The sequence below is a fragment of the Scomber japonicus genome, chromosome 3 (genome assembly GCF_027409825.1).
Source record: "Scomber japonicus isolate fScoJap1 chromosome 3, fScoJap1.pri, whole genome shotgun sequence".
Taxonomy (NCBI): Eukaryota; Metazoa; Chordata; class Actinopteri; order Scombriformes; family Scombridae; genus Scomber; species Scomber japonicus.
This window is the reverse complement of record NC_070580.1, coordinates 7,777,399-7,793,441: the sequence shown is the minus strand read 5'-3', so window position 1 is coordinate 7,793,441 and position 16,043 is coordinate 7,777,399. Positions and strand designations below refer to the sequence as shown.

Sequence of the window (16,043 nt, the reverse complement as noted above, 5' to 3'; positions counted from 1 at the left end):
TTTTAACTTAAAGGTGCAGTATGTAGGATTTAGTTGATTCTTGTGGTGAGGTTGCATATTAAATAAAACTTAAAACCCTTCCAAGAATATACAGTAGCCACGAAACTTGCAAAAGACCCTCTCTAGAGCCAGTGTTTGGTTTGTCTGTTCTGGGCTACTGTACATGGTGGCTCCTGTGTAAGAGGACCCGCTCGCTATGTAGAGTACCCACAGGGTCTTATCATAAACTCTGTAGCTCCTCTCCGCTCTATAGGGCATGTTAGCAACTTTTAGCTCTTTGTTTTTTGGTTTTAAAGCTAGCTTTACTTGCTTACCTGTTTTGGTTCACTGCTCTTCAGCCTAATGTCCAGCCATAAAAGGCAGCAGTTTTCAATGAAAACCTCTAAAAAAACAACTCTGTACAATACCTGCCCATCACTAGTGGCAGATAGACAAAGTTAGCAACTAGCTGGCAAACATAGCAGAGCATTTAGCAACTAAAACAACTCCAAATTAATGCTAATGTTGCTACATGTCTGTTCGATATGAAAATAGGCTAGCACATTAGGCTTTATAACTTTATATGGTGACAATATTTCAATGTTGTGTTCTCAGCTTGTTGCACTGCCTCAAAGTGACCAAAAAGAAATCAATGAATGTTGGTTTAACTACCTGAAAGTCATTCACTCTGCAAATTACAGTGTGTTTGCTGTGTTGTAGCGTCATTCAGTGTTATCCATTCATTATCTGGTCCCTCTCATCCTCTTCAAGGTCATGCCGGCTGGCCTTATCCTTAACACATTCACACCTACGGACATGTTAGAGTTACCGGTTAACATTAACTGTTTGTGGACTGTGAGAGGAAACCTAAGCAGACAGCAGACATGTAGAGAACGTGCAAACTCCAGTACTAGGACCTGCTTTCCAAGAGGCAACAGTGCTCACAACCAAATGTCTAGTAAGAAAGAATAAGTGCAGTTAAAAGTGAATGAAAAAATTATCTTGTCAATAAACTATGGTGGTGGCAGCAGAGAAAATGAAGAGGTGTTAAGTCAAAGTTTCACTTTTTTGTGTAGATTTCTAGTGCTAGTTATGTTAATTTTTATCACTGTATTTATTCACATTTTTGGAGGAACATTATATAAAATAATTACTTACTAGGGTCCGCCAATACTCGATTTTAGGGGCTAATGCTGATACCGAAATTAAGGCGAAAAATACCGATATCGATACTCATAATGTACAGAATATATACATAAACACACATTTTTTTTGTACCCCTCAAATGTGGTTATCAAACACCTGTTGCAAAGATATGTAATGGAAGCCGTGATATTTGACTGTTTGACAATAAACTTTATTGAATAAAATGACATCAGTGAACTAAAACAGTAAACTTCACCATGAATTGAATGATTATAATTAGCTATGAATAACAAAAAAACACACAGAACAAAAACTGCATATATTAAAGATGAATTAAGAAAAAGGATTAAATATACATAAAATGCTGCCTACTTTAAAAAATAAAAATATATATATTTGCATGTATCAGACAACATATTTGTTATGTCTGTGATAGGTCAATATCGGCTGATAATATCAGCTGACCAGTATATCGGTCGGGCTCTACTACATACATTACTTGAGTGGAAACTTTGCATTTAAAAGCAGCTATTGCTCTTTTGTCAGGGAATCCTCCATGCTTGTATTTAAGCACATTTTAAAATGTCTAATATGCCCGAACAGCAGTAAATCAGGACTCTGTATTGTACCTCCTACTCATGATTTAAGCTCATACAATTAAGGCTGATCAAATGATTGATTCCGAGTAATAAAACAGGTGATAAATGGCTGAACTTCTACATGAAAATCTCTCCTGGTGCAGTTTTTCTGGGCCTCAGCTTCAGTTTGAAACATGTTTCTGATTGTCCACTGGGTGGAGACAGAGACTTCAGAAACAAACCAGACCTTTGCATCACTGTTGCGGTTTCTGCATTTCAGTACAAGATGTGACTGAAGACTCAAAGGCAGTGGGAGACTCCAATCAGAGTGAGGACGGAGAAGACGACCGCACCTCACTGAGCGACCCCAGTGACGAGCAGTCCATGGGGAAGGCGGAGGCCGTCGAAGGGAAACAAGAAGTGGCGGTGGCCCAACCTCAGAGACGGGCTAGCACCCCTCCTCCACCCAACCTGCCTGTCAAACTGCTCACCAGACTGGGCAGCCTTGATGGTGAGTTTAACAGTGATGGTAAACCTCACTGGTTTTGCAGCAGTGTGTCACTTTGACGGCTTTCCTCTGCAGGTGCTCCTCCTGTTCCAGTGAAAAAGTCCCCAGCCACCTTACCCAGGAACTTCACACTTCCCAAAGACCCTCACGGCTCCCTGTTGAGAGGCAGGATCTCCACACCCACTGGGTCCCCCCACCTCGGGTCACTACACCCACAGCTGCCCCCTAGCTGCATCATTGAGGAACTGCACCGTGCCCTGGCCACCAAACACAGGCAGGACAGGTCAGACTTGAAAGGTTTAGTAATAATGAGTTATAAAACCACATTTCTAGATTATTTTTTACAACAATACAAAAAGCACTTCCTTTAATAAATGATATGTTTTTATCTCTGTTAGACTATTAAAAGCTCCTGTTTGGAGAATATAATCATCAAATCCCATGAGCCACATGTGCGCTTATTACACACTAAATATAGACAGAAATATGGACTATAGACAGCATGTACTCTTCAAACAACAGCACATATCTAAAATAACAATAGGGCTGCTAATAATGATCATTTATTGTCCATTACTTTTTAACTCTTCACTGCTCTATAATATGTCAAAAATAGTGTCACATGTTCTTATATCCTAAGATGACGTTTTTAAACACCTTGTTTGATCCAACAGTGTAAAACCTATTCAGTTTAAAATGATACAAAACACAGAAATAGATAACTAAATAATCTTTACAGTTGATGTAAGTTCTTTAAGCTCTATTACTGACATCTTCTACCTTGTCAGTCAGTGTTTTTGTTGCCTATGACACTGTAACGTTTTCTTAGTTTTTGAATATTTTTAACACACAAGTTTCACAGCTCATACATTTGTTTAGTTCTGCCTGTATTTTGCACCTATATACAAAAATCAAGCTTATTGCAATATGTGCTGGAGAACACCTGACATACCACTGACATCACCATTCTGTCACCATTGTAATCCTACAGTTTGTAGGCACTTGTGTGTACAGTAAGAAGAGGATTTGATGACTTTTGCAGAGCTTTTGTAAACTTGCAGCATCAAAGCCAGTGGATTTAGAAGTGCTAACAAACCAAATGCATAAATATACAGCATGTAGTTATTTAGAGGGTTTTCATGCTGGATTTAGAGAACTCGGCTGATGGGCCCCCGGCTTTTTGTAGTGTAATACTGACACTCAGCAAAGATGAATGAAAGTCAGTCGCTTGTAACCTTACAAAGATTTACATTTTAGACATTTTCTCTTCACCCACAGCAAGTAAATTAAGATTCAGCATCTTGAAATCAGGTTCTTTGAGTTCTTTGAGGCAGTTGTGCTAACCTGAAGGTTGTATTAAACAGGAGAAAAACAGACACTTTATTTACACTTAGTAGGATGAAAAATAGTAGTGGAACCTAGTAGTTATACTGTACTAGTTTTGTTGGCCTCTTATTCCCTAAAGCCAGACAGTCTGGCCTGTAATCACTGCTGTTTGTGGGGATGACTGACTCTACTGAACATCTGCTTGAATTCAGTTATTAAGTCTTTTTTTGGGGGGGTGGGAGAATCAATTTTGAGCTATTTCTCACTCAGCAAACTCTCAGGAAATCAGACGTGCCACATCATTCACAGCCTTTACTTAAGTTGTAATTAACAGTCTTGTCTTGTGATGATGCACAACCTCAGTTTCCAGGCGAAGGAGGCTCGCTCGTCTCCCAAACGCCGCCTGGATGGCCGCCTGTCACGCACGTCCAGCACAGAGAGGGAACCCGCCAGCGAGCCCGAGAGCAAGAAGGAGTCGGACGAGAACAAGGAGAACTGGCGCCTGGACGAATACTTGAACGACCAGGACAGCTGGAACGAGTCCGTGATCTCTGGTAGGTTCTGCTGACGGCGGACATGTGCGTTACTATCCTCTGCCTCTTAATGCACAAAGCCAACCAAATCTGGGCACCGTGTCATTGGATAATGAAGCGACCTAATCTCCACTCATATTTGTTTACAGTGAAAAGCATGACAGGGAGATTTACAGCTGTGACGGGATAGCTGACTTTACTGGTGTTAAGTTTCAGCGGCCCCGTCAACATCTGCTGCGGTGGCCTAATTCCTGACTATTCATGTGGGTCAGCGGAGCTCAGCCGCCTGCGGTTAACTTGTCTGTGTCTCTGGGGGGTAAAAAAAAAAATGTTAAAAGAGTAGAATGGGGGGTGGGGATTATGACGGATTGTGACAGATGTGCACGCCACCAGCACAAGGGTGACATGACAGAAATATATGCTGACTGCAGAGACTGGAGTGAAAATGTGTGCCGAGATTTGACGTGTTTACATTCTGTTTTAGAGATTAGTGTGTGAATTTAAAGGAATATTTCTCTAATTTAAGCATGAATCAATCCAGATGAATTTATATTTACAATCGATTGTGCTACAAAGGCTAATTTACCAAGGTAGTTGAGTGTTTTTAGGGCAGAAAACTGGCTTTTTAGTAGCTGTATGACATCCCTCAGTTTCGCTGACAGTTGGAGACACTGATGTGCTGTAATGCAGCACTTTGTCACTAAAGGGAGAGAAGAGTGTCTGTGGAAGCAATGAACCAGTGAAGGAGGTCACCAAGACGCCTGTGGACACTGTATGAGCTGCAGGGTCATGTGGCTGAGATAGGAGGCACTGTTCCCTACTATTGCTGTTAAATCACCTATTGAAGTTTTGTAGTAGTGTCACACATAGAAAGTCCCTGACATCAGGAATTATATTTTGGCTATCCTGTAGGAAAGTTTGAGACAAAGTGGAAGATTTTATCTCTGAGTCTACAATTTACCATCAAACTAAACATCTTTGTCACGAAGCGTGGCCGTAGCACCATCCATCATGCTGTGGGGAAGCGTTTCTCCAGGCCAGGCCCTTCAACTCTTGTGAAGGTGGAGAACAGCAGGAATGCAGCAAAAGCAAAAAGACATCTTAGAGTAAGAATTGCTGCAGTCTGCAAGAGAGCTGCAGTTTAGCTGAAGATTTACTGCATTTTCCAGCCTACTAACCCCAAACAGGAATACAAAGCTATGAAAAGAATGGCTTAAAAACGTTATTGTTAATGTCCTGGAGTGACCTAATCAAAGTCCAGACCTTAATCCTATCCAGAATCTGTGGCTGAAAAGAAGAAGGAGGGAAAATTGCAGACTTACTGTTTCCACATAGAGTCAGGGCTGCAAATGCTGCCAAATATGCCTCTACTAAATATTGACTTCAGTAATATCTATTAATTTTTCGTGTATTTGTGTAATTTATATCAGTTTTTAAGAGTTTGTATTGTTGTTTGACAGTATCAAAAAGTTGACCCAGTTCATCCAGTGTTATTCAAAATTGCGCAATAAATATAAAACATTAGAGTGAACTTTTATATTTATACATAAATAACATTTACCTTATTATTATATTTGGACATTTTTGAAATAAGCATGTTGGTATGTATTTAATTAAAAAGGTGTTATTTCACACAGTTGTATCTCAGGTGTTATTAGAAAGCTCAAAAGCATGCTGTGTGATGATTAGCATCAGTTCAGCAGGCTTAGCTGGAAAACTATGTCTGACATCGTGAAAACCACTGTGGTGTTATTGACCTTAATTTGTGCCCAACAACAACAGGGACCCTCCCACGTCGGATGAGGAAGGAGCTGCTGGCTGTGAAGCTTCGTAACCGCCCCAGCAAGCAGGAGCTGGAGGACCGCAACATCTTCCCCGTCCGCAGCGACCAGGAGCGGCAGGAGATTCGCCAGCAGATAGAGATGAAGCTGGCCAAGTGAGTGGCTCTGTGTGGAACCAGATCAACCCACCATCAGCTACCCCCCCATCAGCCCCTCCCCATCCTCCTCTACCCCATGTATGTCTGTTTCATCACTCAACATGACCGTTGTCTGCCTTGTTTGTTTCCCATCCACCTTCCACACTAACAAATGCTCTGTCCCCAAACATATCACAAAGGCTTTTACTCTTTTATTCTCACTGTGAGTCAGACAGAAGGGTAAACCCACCTGAACTCAGTTTATTTCCCATTGAATAGAGTTAAGCAACAAAAAGACTTATGAGGAGTTAGAAGTTGGTTTTGCACTTTTGTGCGGAGGCTCTGGCTGTACTGTGGGTTTTCCAGATACAGTCAGTTAGCACCAGACCTGGCAACCTGACTGTGACAACAAAACTCCTGGAAGCCATTTTGCCATCTGTTGTTCGCCAAGAAATAAACAGTTCCAGCATGAAACTTCCCCTAAAACCTCAAATGGTTGTTTTTATATTTCTGTGATACAACATGATAATTAGTGAGCTTGAGGGACATTGGTAGACTGCATATTTTTTCACTTTGGACAGAGCCAGGCTAGCTATTTTCCTGTCTTTCCAGTCTTTATGCTAAGCAAGGCTAACCACGGATTTTAGCTCCGTACATGATTGATATTTTGTAATAACAATGTATCAAATGGCAGTGTGTAATGTCAGAGGCATCATTTATTGTGATGATGAAGTACTTATCGACGACTTTGTAGCTCCCCTCGGCTTTACGGAGCTTTATAATGAGTTTAAGCTCATTGTTTAGCTGTCCAGCTGCAACTTTACTGTTTTGGTTCACCCAAAGCACTCATAATGATTTTTTGGGCCACAGCAGGCAGCTGTTTTCAGAGAAAACGCTGTAAAAAGTCACTGAACACTACCTACTCAGAACCAAATGGCAAAAAGACACGGTTAGCTGTAGGCTAGCTGGTGAACATAGCATAGCATTTAGCTCCTAAAGAGTCAGATATTGCCCTCAGGAGTTGGTAGAGAGCAATTGTAGACCTAAAAGAGAGTGAATAGACTTGCATTCATCAGGTGGACAGAAACATAACTACTCCAAATGAATGATAGTGTTGTTTTAAAAAAGCTGTAAAAAGTCCAAATGGCAAACAGACACAGTTAGCTGAAGTCTATCTGGTGAATGTAGCGTAGCATTTAGCAGCTAAAGAGCCAGATATTTCCCTCAGGAGTTGATAGAGAGCAAAAGTAGAGCTAAAAGAAAGTGAATATTGGACTTGCATTCATCAGGTGGGCAGAAACATGACTCAAAATGAATGATAATATTGTCCCATGTAATTGTAAATGAGCAACAGTTTGCTAACAGGTTGCCATATTTACTTAAAAGGTAATGATATGTCAATGTTGACGTTTTCCAACGTGGCCAAAAAATCAGTTATTGCATGTGTAATACACACACAGTTAAGATTGATCGTCTCATCTCACACTGGGAAAGCTGTAAACACTAAATTGACCTTATAAAGCTGATGTGGCAAACGTGTTAACAAACAGTTGCGTGTTTACATGTCCAGAGGACATGGAGCAACATTAGCATTCATTTGGAGTTGTGTTTCTATCCACCTTATGAATTCAAGTCCATTATTTTTTTTAGCTCTAGTTTGCTTTCTGCCATCAGGGAAACATCTGGCTCTTTTAGCCGCTAAATGCTCCAATATGTTCACTAGCAAACTAACTTTGTCTGTCTGCTGTTTGGTGCTCTGAACTATTTTGCTGAAAACAGCCGCCTGCTGTGGCAGGAAACAGGGCTGAACCAAACAGCATGTTATAGGTTTTAAAAGTCCTATCTATACACAACGGATATCACTTTTACACCATGTATGCTAATTAACATCGTAAAGGTTTATGTTGGCCTAAAGAATATCATATAAAGCCTCTTCTGGGTCATGGGTAAGGGCGTTCACTACCACATAATCAGGGCAGAGTTGCCTCACACTGTGTTGCCAGGCTATTAACTACACCTTGCTAAATCCAGCTTAATCCATTACCCTGCAATTAATCCTACCTTTGTAAAATTGATCCGTTTATGTACACTTGAAGAAATGTTGGAGGCTGTTGAAATGTATGCAGGCAAAATATTAGCATCCCTTTCAATTACAGCACAGTGCAGTAAGCATTCAGAATGATGAGAAGAAGAGGAAAAGACTCCTTTTAATACATGTCTGTCTCTCACTGTGTCATCTTTAAACCCTCCATGCATGATACCTATGTTGCTTTCTTTCATTCACTGTCTCAATCTCAAGCTGTGATGCATGTTGTTGACGTTGCAATCAAATAATCCGCGGTTCATTGCGAAAAATGTTATCATGAATCAGTTTGGCATTAATACTCACAACAAAGGATTTGTTGTTCCTCTGCTTTTCTAGGATGTACCTTTTCTGGGTCAAGCGGTCTGATTTTTATTTGAGTATGGAACAGGATTTTCTGAAAGGCAGAGGAGGAATGCAACACGGAACATAATCGTATTTGTCGTGTTACATAACAGGCAGTAGGCTGTTATTATGGTGATTTTAATAGGATTAACAATCAAATCAGGTTGTTTCTTTTTAATGAATAATACAGTGTCAGGGTGTGCTGGGAGGCTTATGCAATGTTCAGAGTGGGAGGAGGAGGGTTCACTCCTCTCTGAAAATGTAGTCACAACACCAAAATGTATTGTCTGGATTTGCAGTAACTTCATACTCAAGAAAGATGGCCGCCTTCCTCAATAAAAGTGACAAGCTTCAAGTGTAGATGCAGGACAGTGAGAATTGAAGCTGCTTTGTACTGTAGCTGTTAGCACTTTCCCCTCTGTAGACTATTAACACATTTAGTTGCTTTTCATACCTTTGCTAAAACAGACAGCTATGATAAGTGGCATGTTCACACTTTACTGTCCACCGAATGCAGCTGAGTGCTTTAATTTGAGGTTTACCCAGCTTTCTGTTGCCAATTTTAGTCGAAACTGAAGCTATTTTTCTCCGTAAGTGACAAAATAAATTTCGAAACTTCTAATTAGCAAACGCATTGTTACCTTAAATGACTCGCAGCTCCAAATAGCCGCTAGGCCTTTGAGTAAATTCAGCTTATTAGGAAAAGACACTCTACAAACAGAAATCATCACGTGCGCATCTGGTAACATCTGGTAACATCGGTCCACGTGTCAGTTTGAATCACGAGAACATTTTAAACTCATTGTAACTGCATCATATTAATCCACAACAGTGCATCATACACCTACCGTAAGTGTATTATGATATATGTATTGTATTAATCAGTAAAACTATGTATTTTAGTAATTTTACTCCTTGGAATCAGACAAAATATGTGTTCTCATAGCTCTAGTTCATGTAGTTCCTTATATTAACAGTCAGGGTTGCCACATTTAAATTCACACATCACCCAAACAAATGACGGGAAGTCACTACGTAGGTGTTTGCAGACATAATAGTTTAGGCTTGTCACGCTAATTACTTTTGTAGGATTATAAATCGTCTCAGAAATAATCACGATAAACAATATTATTGTCATTTGAAGACCATTTTATACCACTGATATAATGATAATATAATAGCATAATAAAGCTGCTCTAATCTTCATTTTTTCATCAACAGTTGGTCAAATGACTATAACTAATGAGGCAGGGGTTGCTTGTTATGATGAAGTTCCCATCATCTCTATAGAGCGTTTTAGCATCTTTGAGCTCATTGTTTCGGTTTTATGGCCTGTTAGTGTTTTGGTTCACTCCAACTGTTCTCATCAGCACCTACTACAAGCAGCTGTTGTCAGTCACAAGGCTCCAAAATCCCACTACTTATCAGCACTGCATGGTAGACAGACAAAGTTAGTGGTAAGTTAGGTGTGATAAACAGACATTTTCCTCAGGAGATGGTGGAGACCAAAATAGAGCTAAAAGGAGAGTTATATTGAACATATATTTACTAGGTGAATGTAAATGTATTTACAATTGTTGCTCTGTGTCTGTTGGGTGTTTGTAATATCAACTTTATGAGGTGATAATATATTAGAATTGTGTTTTCATCTTGTTGCACTGCCCCCAAGTGGCCATTAAATGATTTGCTATAGGTTTACATTGACTGTATAGTGAAAAATACAACTTAACAATACATATATGCAACATTTTAGGAATGAAAGGGTAAACTTTCCATATACTCCTGCCATTGTGTTTGGTAAGTGTAGACAGGATTTGTTTAAGGGGAGGTCAGTCTCATAATTCAAATAAATGAAGCAGGAGTTGTGTTGTCCTGTAATTTTTGGAGGAACATTGAGTGCATTCAGTTCCCTGTAAAATGCTTGTTTCAGGATGTTGTGGTCCTTCGTCTTCCCTGCCTCCCTCATTTGAGGGGGAATTCACAGAGTAGACAGATGAAAGATGGATAAAATGGTGGTAATAATATCCTCCCTTGTGCCTTTGTTTTTCTTCTCTTCTAGCAAGAGTACACATTGCTTTCTTCTAGTATGGACTGCAAGTTAAAGTGTGAATATTTTGCCTTTACTGTCTGTCAATTAATGGACAAATTGTAGATACAAAAGAAAGTCATAAAGGGTGTTTTTTCTATTCTTTTGCTGACATGACTGAATCTCCACTGTCCTCAAACAATAGATTTCCACTTTTCAGAGATCAATGCTTTCATTCAGTTAAACATTGATTTCGAGGACCGGACCGTTGAGTTTCAGCTTCATTCACTTTTGAGTTCTTTGTCTCTGCTCAAAGACACAAGGGCTCTCTACAAATGTCATCACTAGAGGGCTCACTGAACAGAAATCACCATGGGAAGACAATGTACTGATGTTTACAATAGAGTCTGCCTGTTAATCAAATGCACCCACTAACAATGAATAGGAGACCTTCTAATGTGATTTTTTTCTCTTCCATTGTGAGAGGCCTGGAGCGGTATAGACTTGTCAGACTTGTCATTGTGAAATCAAAATAACTGAATTGCAAGAAGTCAAACAAACTCAAGTTAGTCTTTCATCATCATGCTCACACATATTGAAAAAAATTGGAATAAACAATCAAATGTTATTTGTGATACATACAGTGATGGAAGAAGTACTCGTATCTTTTGCTTCAAAGTATCAGTAAAAGCCATGTTTCAACTACCGGATGTAATTTGGAAGTTATGTCGAGTGGCTCTCAACCTAGGAGTCAGGTCCCTCTAAAAGGTCACCAGATAAATGTGTCATGGGTCATGGTAGGACAGAGAAAACACAAATCTGGTTTGGACTTTTTGTGAACTATTGTCTAATCTTTATTTGAGGTTTTTAAGATTGGAGAATTTTTCCTCTTTGGGTCTCAAAAATGTGTTTAAAATATACCATTTGAAAAGGTTAGGGGGGGAAGGTGGAACTGCTAAAAAATCATATGCTGTTTTTTAAGGGGTCCTAAGCCAAAAATTATTATTTTATTAAATATGTATCTGAAAATGAATCAGTAGAGCAATCAGACCGGATCAGCTATCAGATAAATGTTGTGGAGTAGGTTGAATGTAATGTATAGAGTTAAAGTCTAGTATTTCTAGTTTCTGCTACTTTAAAGTGCTTTTCATTAGTTATTACCTAATTACATTCTTAGTTCAATTTTTAAGCCATTTTAAGATTATTGAAATAAATGATCAATTGGCAAATGTAACGAGAAATTGACAAGTTATAGGGAAACTAAACTGATGTATATTAATGAGATTTAGTTAGTAACTACAATCTGATAAATAAATAAAAGTAACAGCAGTTTGTATACATTTCTATTTATAGATTTATACTTACAATGTAATCAGAGTCATTACATAATTTCTGCAGTGGAAAGGTCACCACTGTTGTCAGCGTACTGTAGGGAGATTGGATCCCTGGGTGTGCTGGGTGTGGTTTCATTAGATTCTCAGTACCATCACAGGTCACAGCAGCTAATTAGAGAGATGGAGACTTTGAGCTGAGCTGAGAGAGAGAGAGAGAGAGACAGAGAGAGAGATGGTTTCCGTTCCTGCCTGACCAGACTGAGAGAGAAACAGGGCAGCGAATGTTTGATGAGGCCTAATTAATTTACAGCTAAGCCTTTTGCTCTCCGCTTTGTAATTTAACAGTGAGAGATGAGTAAGGCGGGGTAACATTCAGACGGGCTAAATCATACTGCCTGTGAGCTTCTTTGAGCCTGGCATCACACTTCTCCATGCATTTTTTTTTTCCGTACGCCCTTCCTCGCCCAAGGCATTTCACAGCTGCGTGTCAATCTGGAAAGCGGGAGTAGCCGCGTGTGTGCCTGTGTGTGTGATGTATGTGACGTTATCATAAACCAAGTCTGTTCCAAACACGCTTTTCTCCATGTGAGCTTCTCCTTGTGCGCACATGGACGGATTCCATCAAGTAATTGCAGAATAGCAAGAATAACAAGATGCATCATAAACGTAAATCTTGAACTAGCCAGAAAGGATTTCAGAACACTTTTGGCCTTTAATCAGCAGGGGGCGTTAAAGTAAAACAAAGCTACAGCCCCCCCCCCCCCCCCTCCCCCCGCACAACAAACACAACACAACAAAAAGCTGCGCATGTGAACTCCTGATGACTCTTGCATAATAAAAACAGGAAGTGATCAATTATATGTCATGACAGGGTGGAACGGTGACAGTGGGATGCTGGGATGCGGACAGTGTGTACACATTGTTGAGTGAGGACAGAGGTCAGAGCAGCAGATCTGTTGACCTGCTGGCTGTGTGTAGTTCATGCAATGTGTTACATTACTGTACTGATTCATTTCCTGCAGCATCAATGCCAAACTGCACTTACATAAAGAGAGATGAACTGAAAATAATGAACAATACTTAGACTGCAACAGAGAAATACATTAGAAATTACATTAAAAGTATACTTTTTATTGTCAAATATCCCATAAAATAACCAAAACCAACAATGAACTGATTCTACTGATAAGTGTTTTTACAAAGCTTAATACATCTTATTCCTCTATGTCTTCATTGTTATAAAAAAATAACTATTTAAAAATGCATCAATCAGACTCATTGTTGCACTGTGTGACATATTCATTCATTATTACAATACATACTTTTCTGTCTGTCACACATGCACCATCCTGCTGCTGTAAATGCACACTAGAACATGTATTAATCCGCGAATGAAAGTAGTTCCTAAAAAACTACACTCTTTACTCCTGTTTGAGTAACTACACTGCCCAGCTGTTATATGACAATATTGAGCCAACAGTATATACATTTCCTGGCCTCTTTATTAGGTACACCTGTGCAATCTAATGCAATCCAATACAACAGCTCTGCTTTAAATTCTACTTTTTTCAAGTTTACTTATTTTCAGTTTTTGTTGACATATGTTTAATATTATGTTTATTACTGAGCTCTGACTAAGTGGTAGTGGTGTACTGGTGTGCATTATATTGAATGGTGTTCCTAATATTTTGTCCACTCCATTAACATACATGAGGAGGGTAAAATATTAGGAACACCAGTCAATATAATGCACCCTGTATACCACCACCACTGAGTAATAAACACCTAAACCTAACCTAAAATAAAATATACAAACTTGAAAAAAGTCGAATTTATAGCAGAATTGATGTATTGAATTGAATTAATCAGTCCCAATTATACTCTGCAGCATAAGATAAACATAGAATGACATCACCTTTATCCTTCAAAGAGCCGCATCTAACAACTGACTGGCTCATTAAGCATGCAGAAAGATGATTGGCCAAACCATTTTGTGTCCTAAACACTAGAGGCCAGATGTGTAACCAAAACAACTTGCATATGCCATAAACTAGTATTAATATGTGTTAAGAAATGTGTGCACCTCATACATGATTCAGATGTGATTCAAGATCTTAATAATTACATATTGTTTATTCAGGTTTAAAGCTCATTTCCCTGATTGGCAATTCTGATAATTAGCCATATGTTTAATGACATTTGCGTCATCAATATATCATTGTTTTTATTCACATTAGCTGTTATTCCAATGTTAATGTTCCTTTCACTTCATTGTTTACAGTGCAGCACTTTGCAAAGTGTGGTTAGATAACAGCACTAATGCAGCCAATCATTGATTATTCCGATGTTTAATAGTGATCACGGAGATATTACTGCCCATGATGGTTTACAGGTGCATGTGGGGACAGACAACGGGTTTGTGCATAAGTATTATTAAAAAAATATTATTAAAAGTTTTGGTCTCTGGTGGTCATGAAAAGTAGAAAGTCATGTGTTTTATGTTATCAACAAAAGACTATAAACTGCACATGTAGCATGAACAGCTATAGACATTATGGGTGGAAAAAAAGCATGAAATTTAATGCAAATTTGTTCCAATCCAAGTAAAAGCCTGTCCCTGCAATGGAATTGTAGTTTGATAAGTGGGAGGAAATGCAATGCAACAAAAACCCTCCACTTTAAATCTGCAGTTGAGGATGTTTTCTTTGAGTGAGACACTAGAAGGTTCCTGTGATTCTGTGCAGCAGGTGTGTGCAGCATGCAAACACTAAAAACTGTGTGTGTGTGTGTGTGTGTGTGTGTGTGTGTGTGTGTGTGTGTGTGTGTGTGTGTGTGTGTGTGTAACTGTCTGTGTGTGTGTGTGTGTGTGTAACTGTGTGTAACTGTGTGTGTGTGTGTGGAGCCGGGTCCTTTGCCAGACGCTGTGTGTTTGCACCCTGGTGCCGCAGCGCTGAGCTCTGCCTGTGACTGACGGCGGGACTGGTTGTCCACATGAACTGAGTTAGAGGCGTGGACAGCTGAGGCACGCTATTGTCCAGGGTTGATGGCACCATGTGCTCGTCTGCCAGCATCTCTCCATCCTGCCTGCCTGCCTGCTGACCACATGTTCTGCCAGAGGACGTGACGAACTCGCGTAGCAACAACAAAACAGCTAAAGACGCCCTCTCCCATGAACGCTCTCTAAACATCCATCCTGCACCGCTGATTGTGTACACATTGAATGAATCATACTGAATCTGTCACACTGAATGCGTTGAGCTCAGCTGAATAGAGCAGTGTTTGTGTGGAGGTGGCTTGTACGCCGTGTCCTGTTTGAAGCACTCATGGCAGTGTTTTGAGTGCTGTGGAGGGGGCCTTGGGGCGGTGCAACTGTTTGTACAGCATTAGGAACAGAACAGTCTTGATCAGGCACAGAGAACAATCTGTAATTCTCACCTTGACTCCAGTGCAGAGCAGCAGCCGGCATGCTGGGCAACGTGATGCCAAGGCATTCATCTGAGTTACACTGTGCAGTGTGAACATCAGCTGGACATGAGTCATCGTATACAGTACATACATTTTAGTTTCATGTGACAGTGAAAAAAACACATCATAGCTCAAATGACTTATATAATAAGTTTCTTTCCTCTCAGTTTATTTCCTCAAATCAAATTCATGAGTCCGTTGTGAAAGTTCCACTTTAAGGCACCAGCATTAGAACATATTGAAATCTGTGTATAGGAACTTTAAAGGATAGGTCCACAGTTTTTCAAATCATGTGTCCATGTAACCAGTGGAAGAGGTTTTCCTCACTGTAAACATTCCTCCTGTTCATGCTAACTATTAAAAGATCTCCTTTAAATGTTCTTTCAATGAAAGTGATGAAGGTCAAAATCCACAGTGTGTCCACACAGTCATTTAAAAGTAGATGTGAAGCTTCTATGAGGCTTCAGCAGTCTGAGTTAGTCATAACAAGAGAATATCTGCCATACTTACAGTCTTTTTAGCATCAGATTCACTCTTAGGGTTTCCCTGTTGAGTTGTGTCAGAAGTATAGTAACAAAAAGAGGGACTTTACCACTAAAAACACTGTAACGCTGAAACATAGAAGACTTGATTTGACTCATTTGTAGGACTGAAGCTTCATATTAGCTTCAGATCAATGTTTAAATATTTTTTTTACACAGTGTGGATTTGGTCTCCCATCACTTCCATTGTAAGTGCATTTTCTACTGGTCAGTATGAACAGGAGGAATGATTATAGCAAAAAAAAAAAAAAAACTGGTTT

The 16,043-nt window shown here is 39.6% G+C and overlaps 1 protein-coding gene across 1 annotated transcript in view; it reads left to right on the top strand.

Annotated features, from left to right (window-relative positions):
* The window catches only part of phactr3b (phosphatase and actin regulator 3b), a 54,793-nt gene that overhangs the window by 24,102 nt on the left and 14,648 nt on the right, over positions 1-16,043 (top strand). The window contains exons 5-8 of the mRNA XM_053316194.1: positions 1,984-2,214; positions 2,287-2,494; positions 3,901-4,091; positions 5,853-6,006. Coding sequence (XP_053172169.1) covers positions 1,984-2,214; positions 2,287-2,494; positions 3,901-4,091; positions 5,853-6,006 — 784 coding nt within the window. The remainder of the gene's footprint in view (positions 1-1,983; positions 2,215-2,286; positions 2,495-3,900; positions 4,092-5,852; positions 6,007-16,043) is intronic.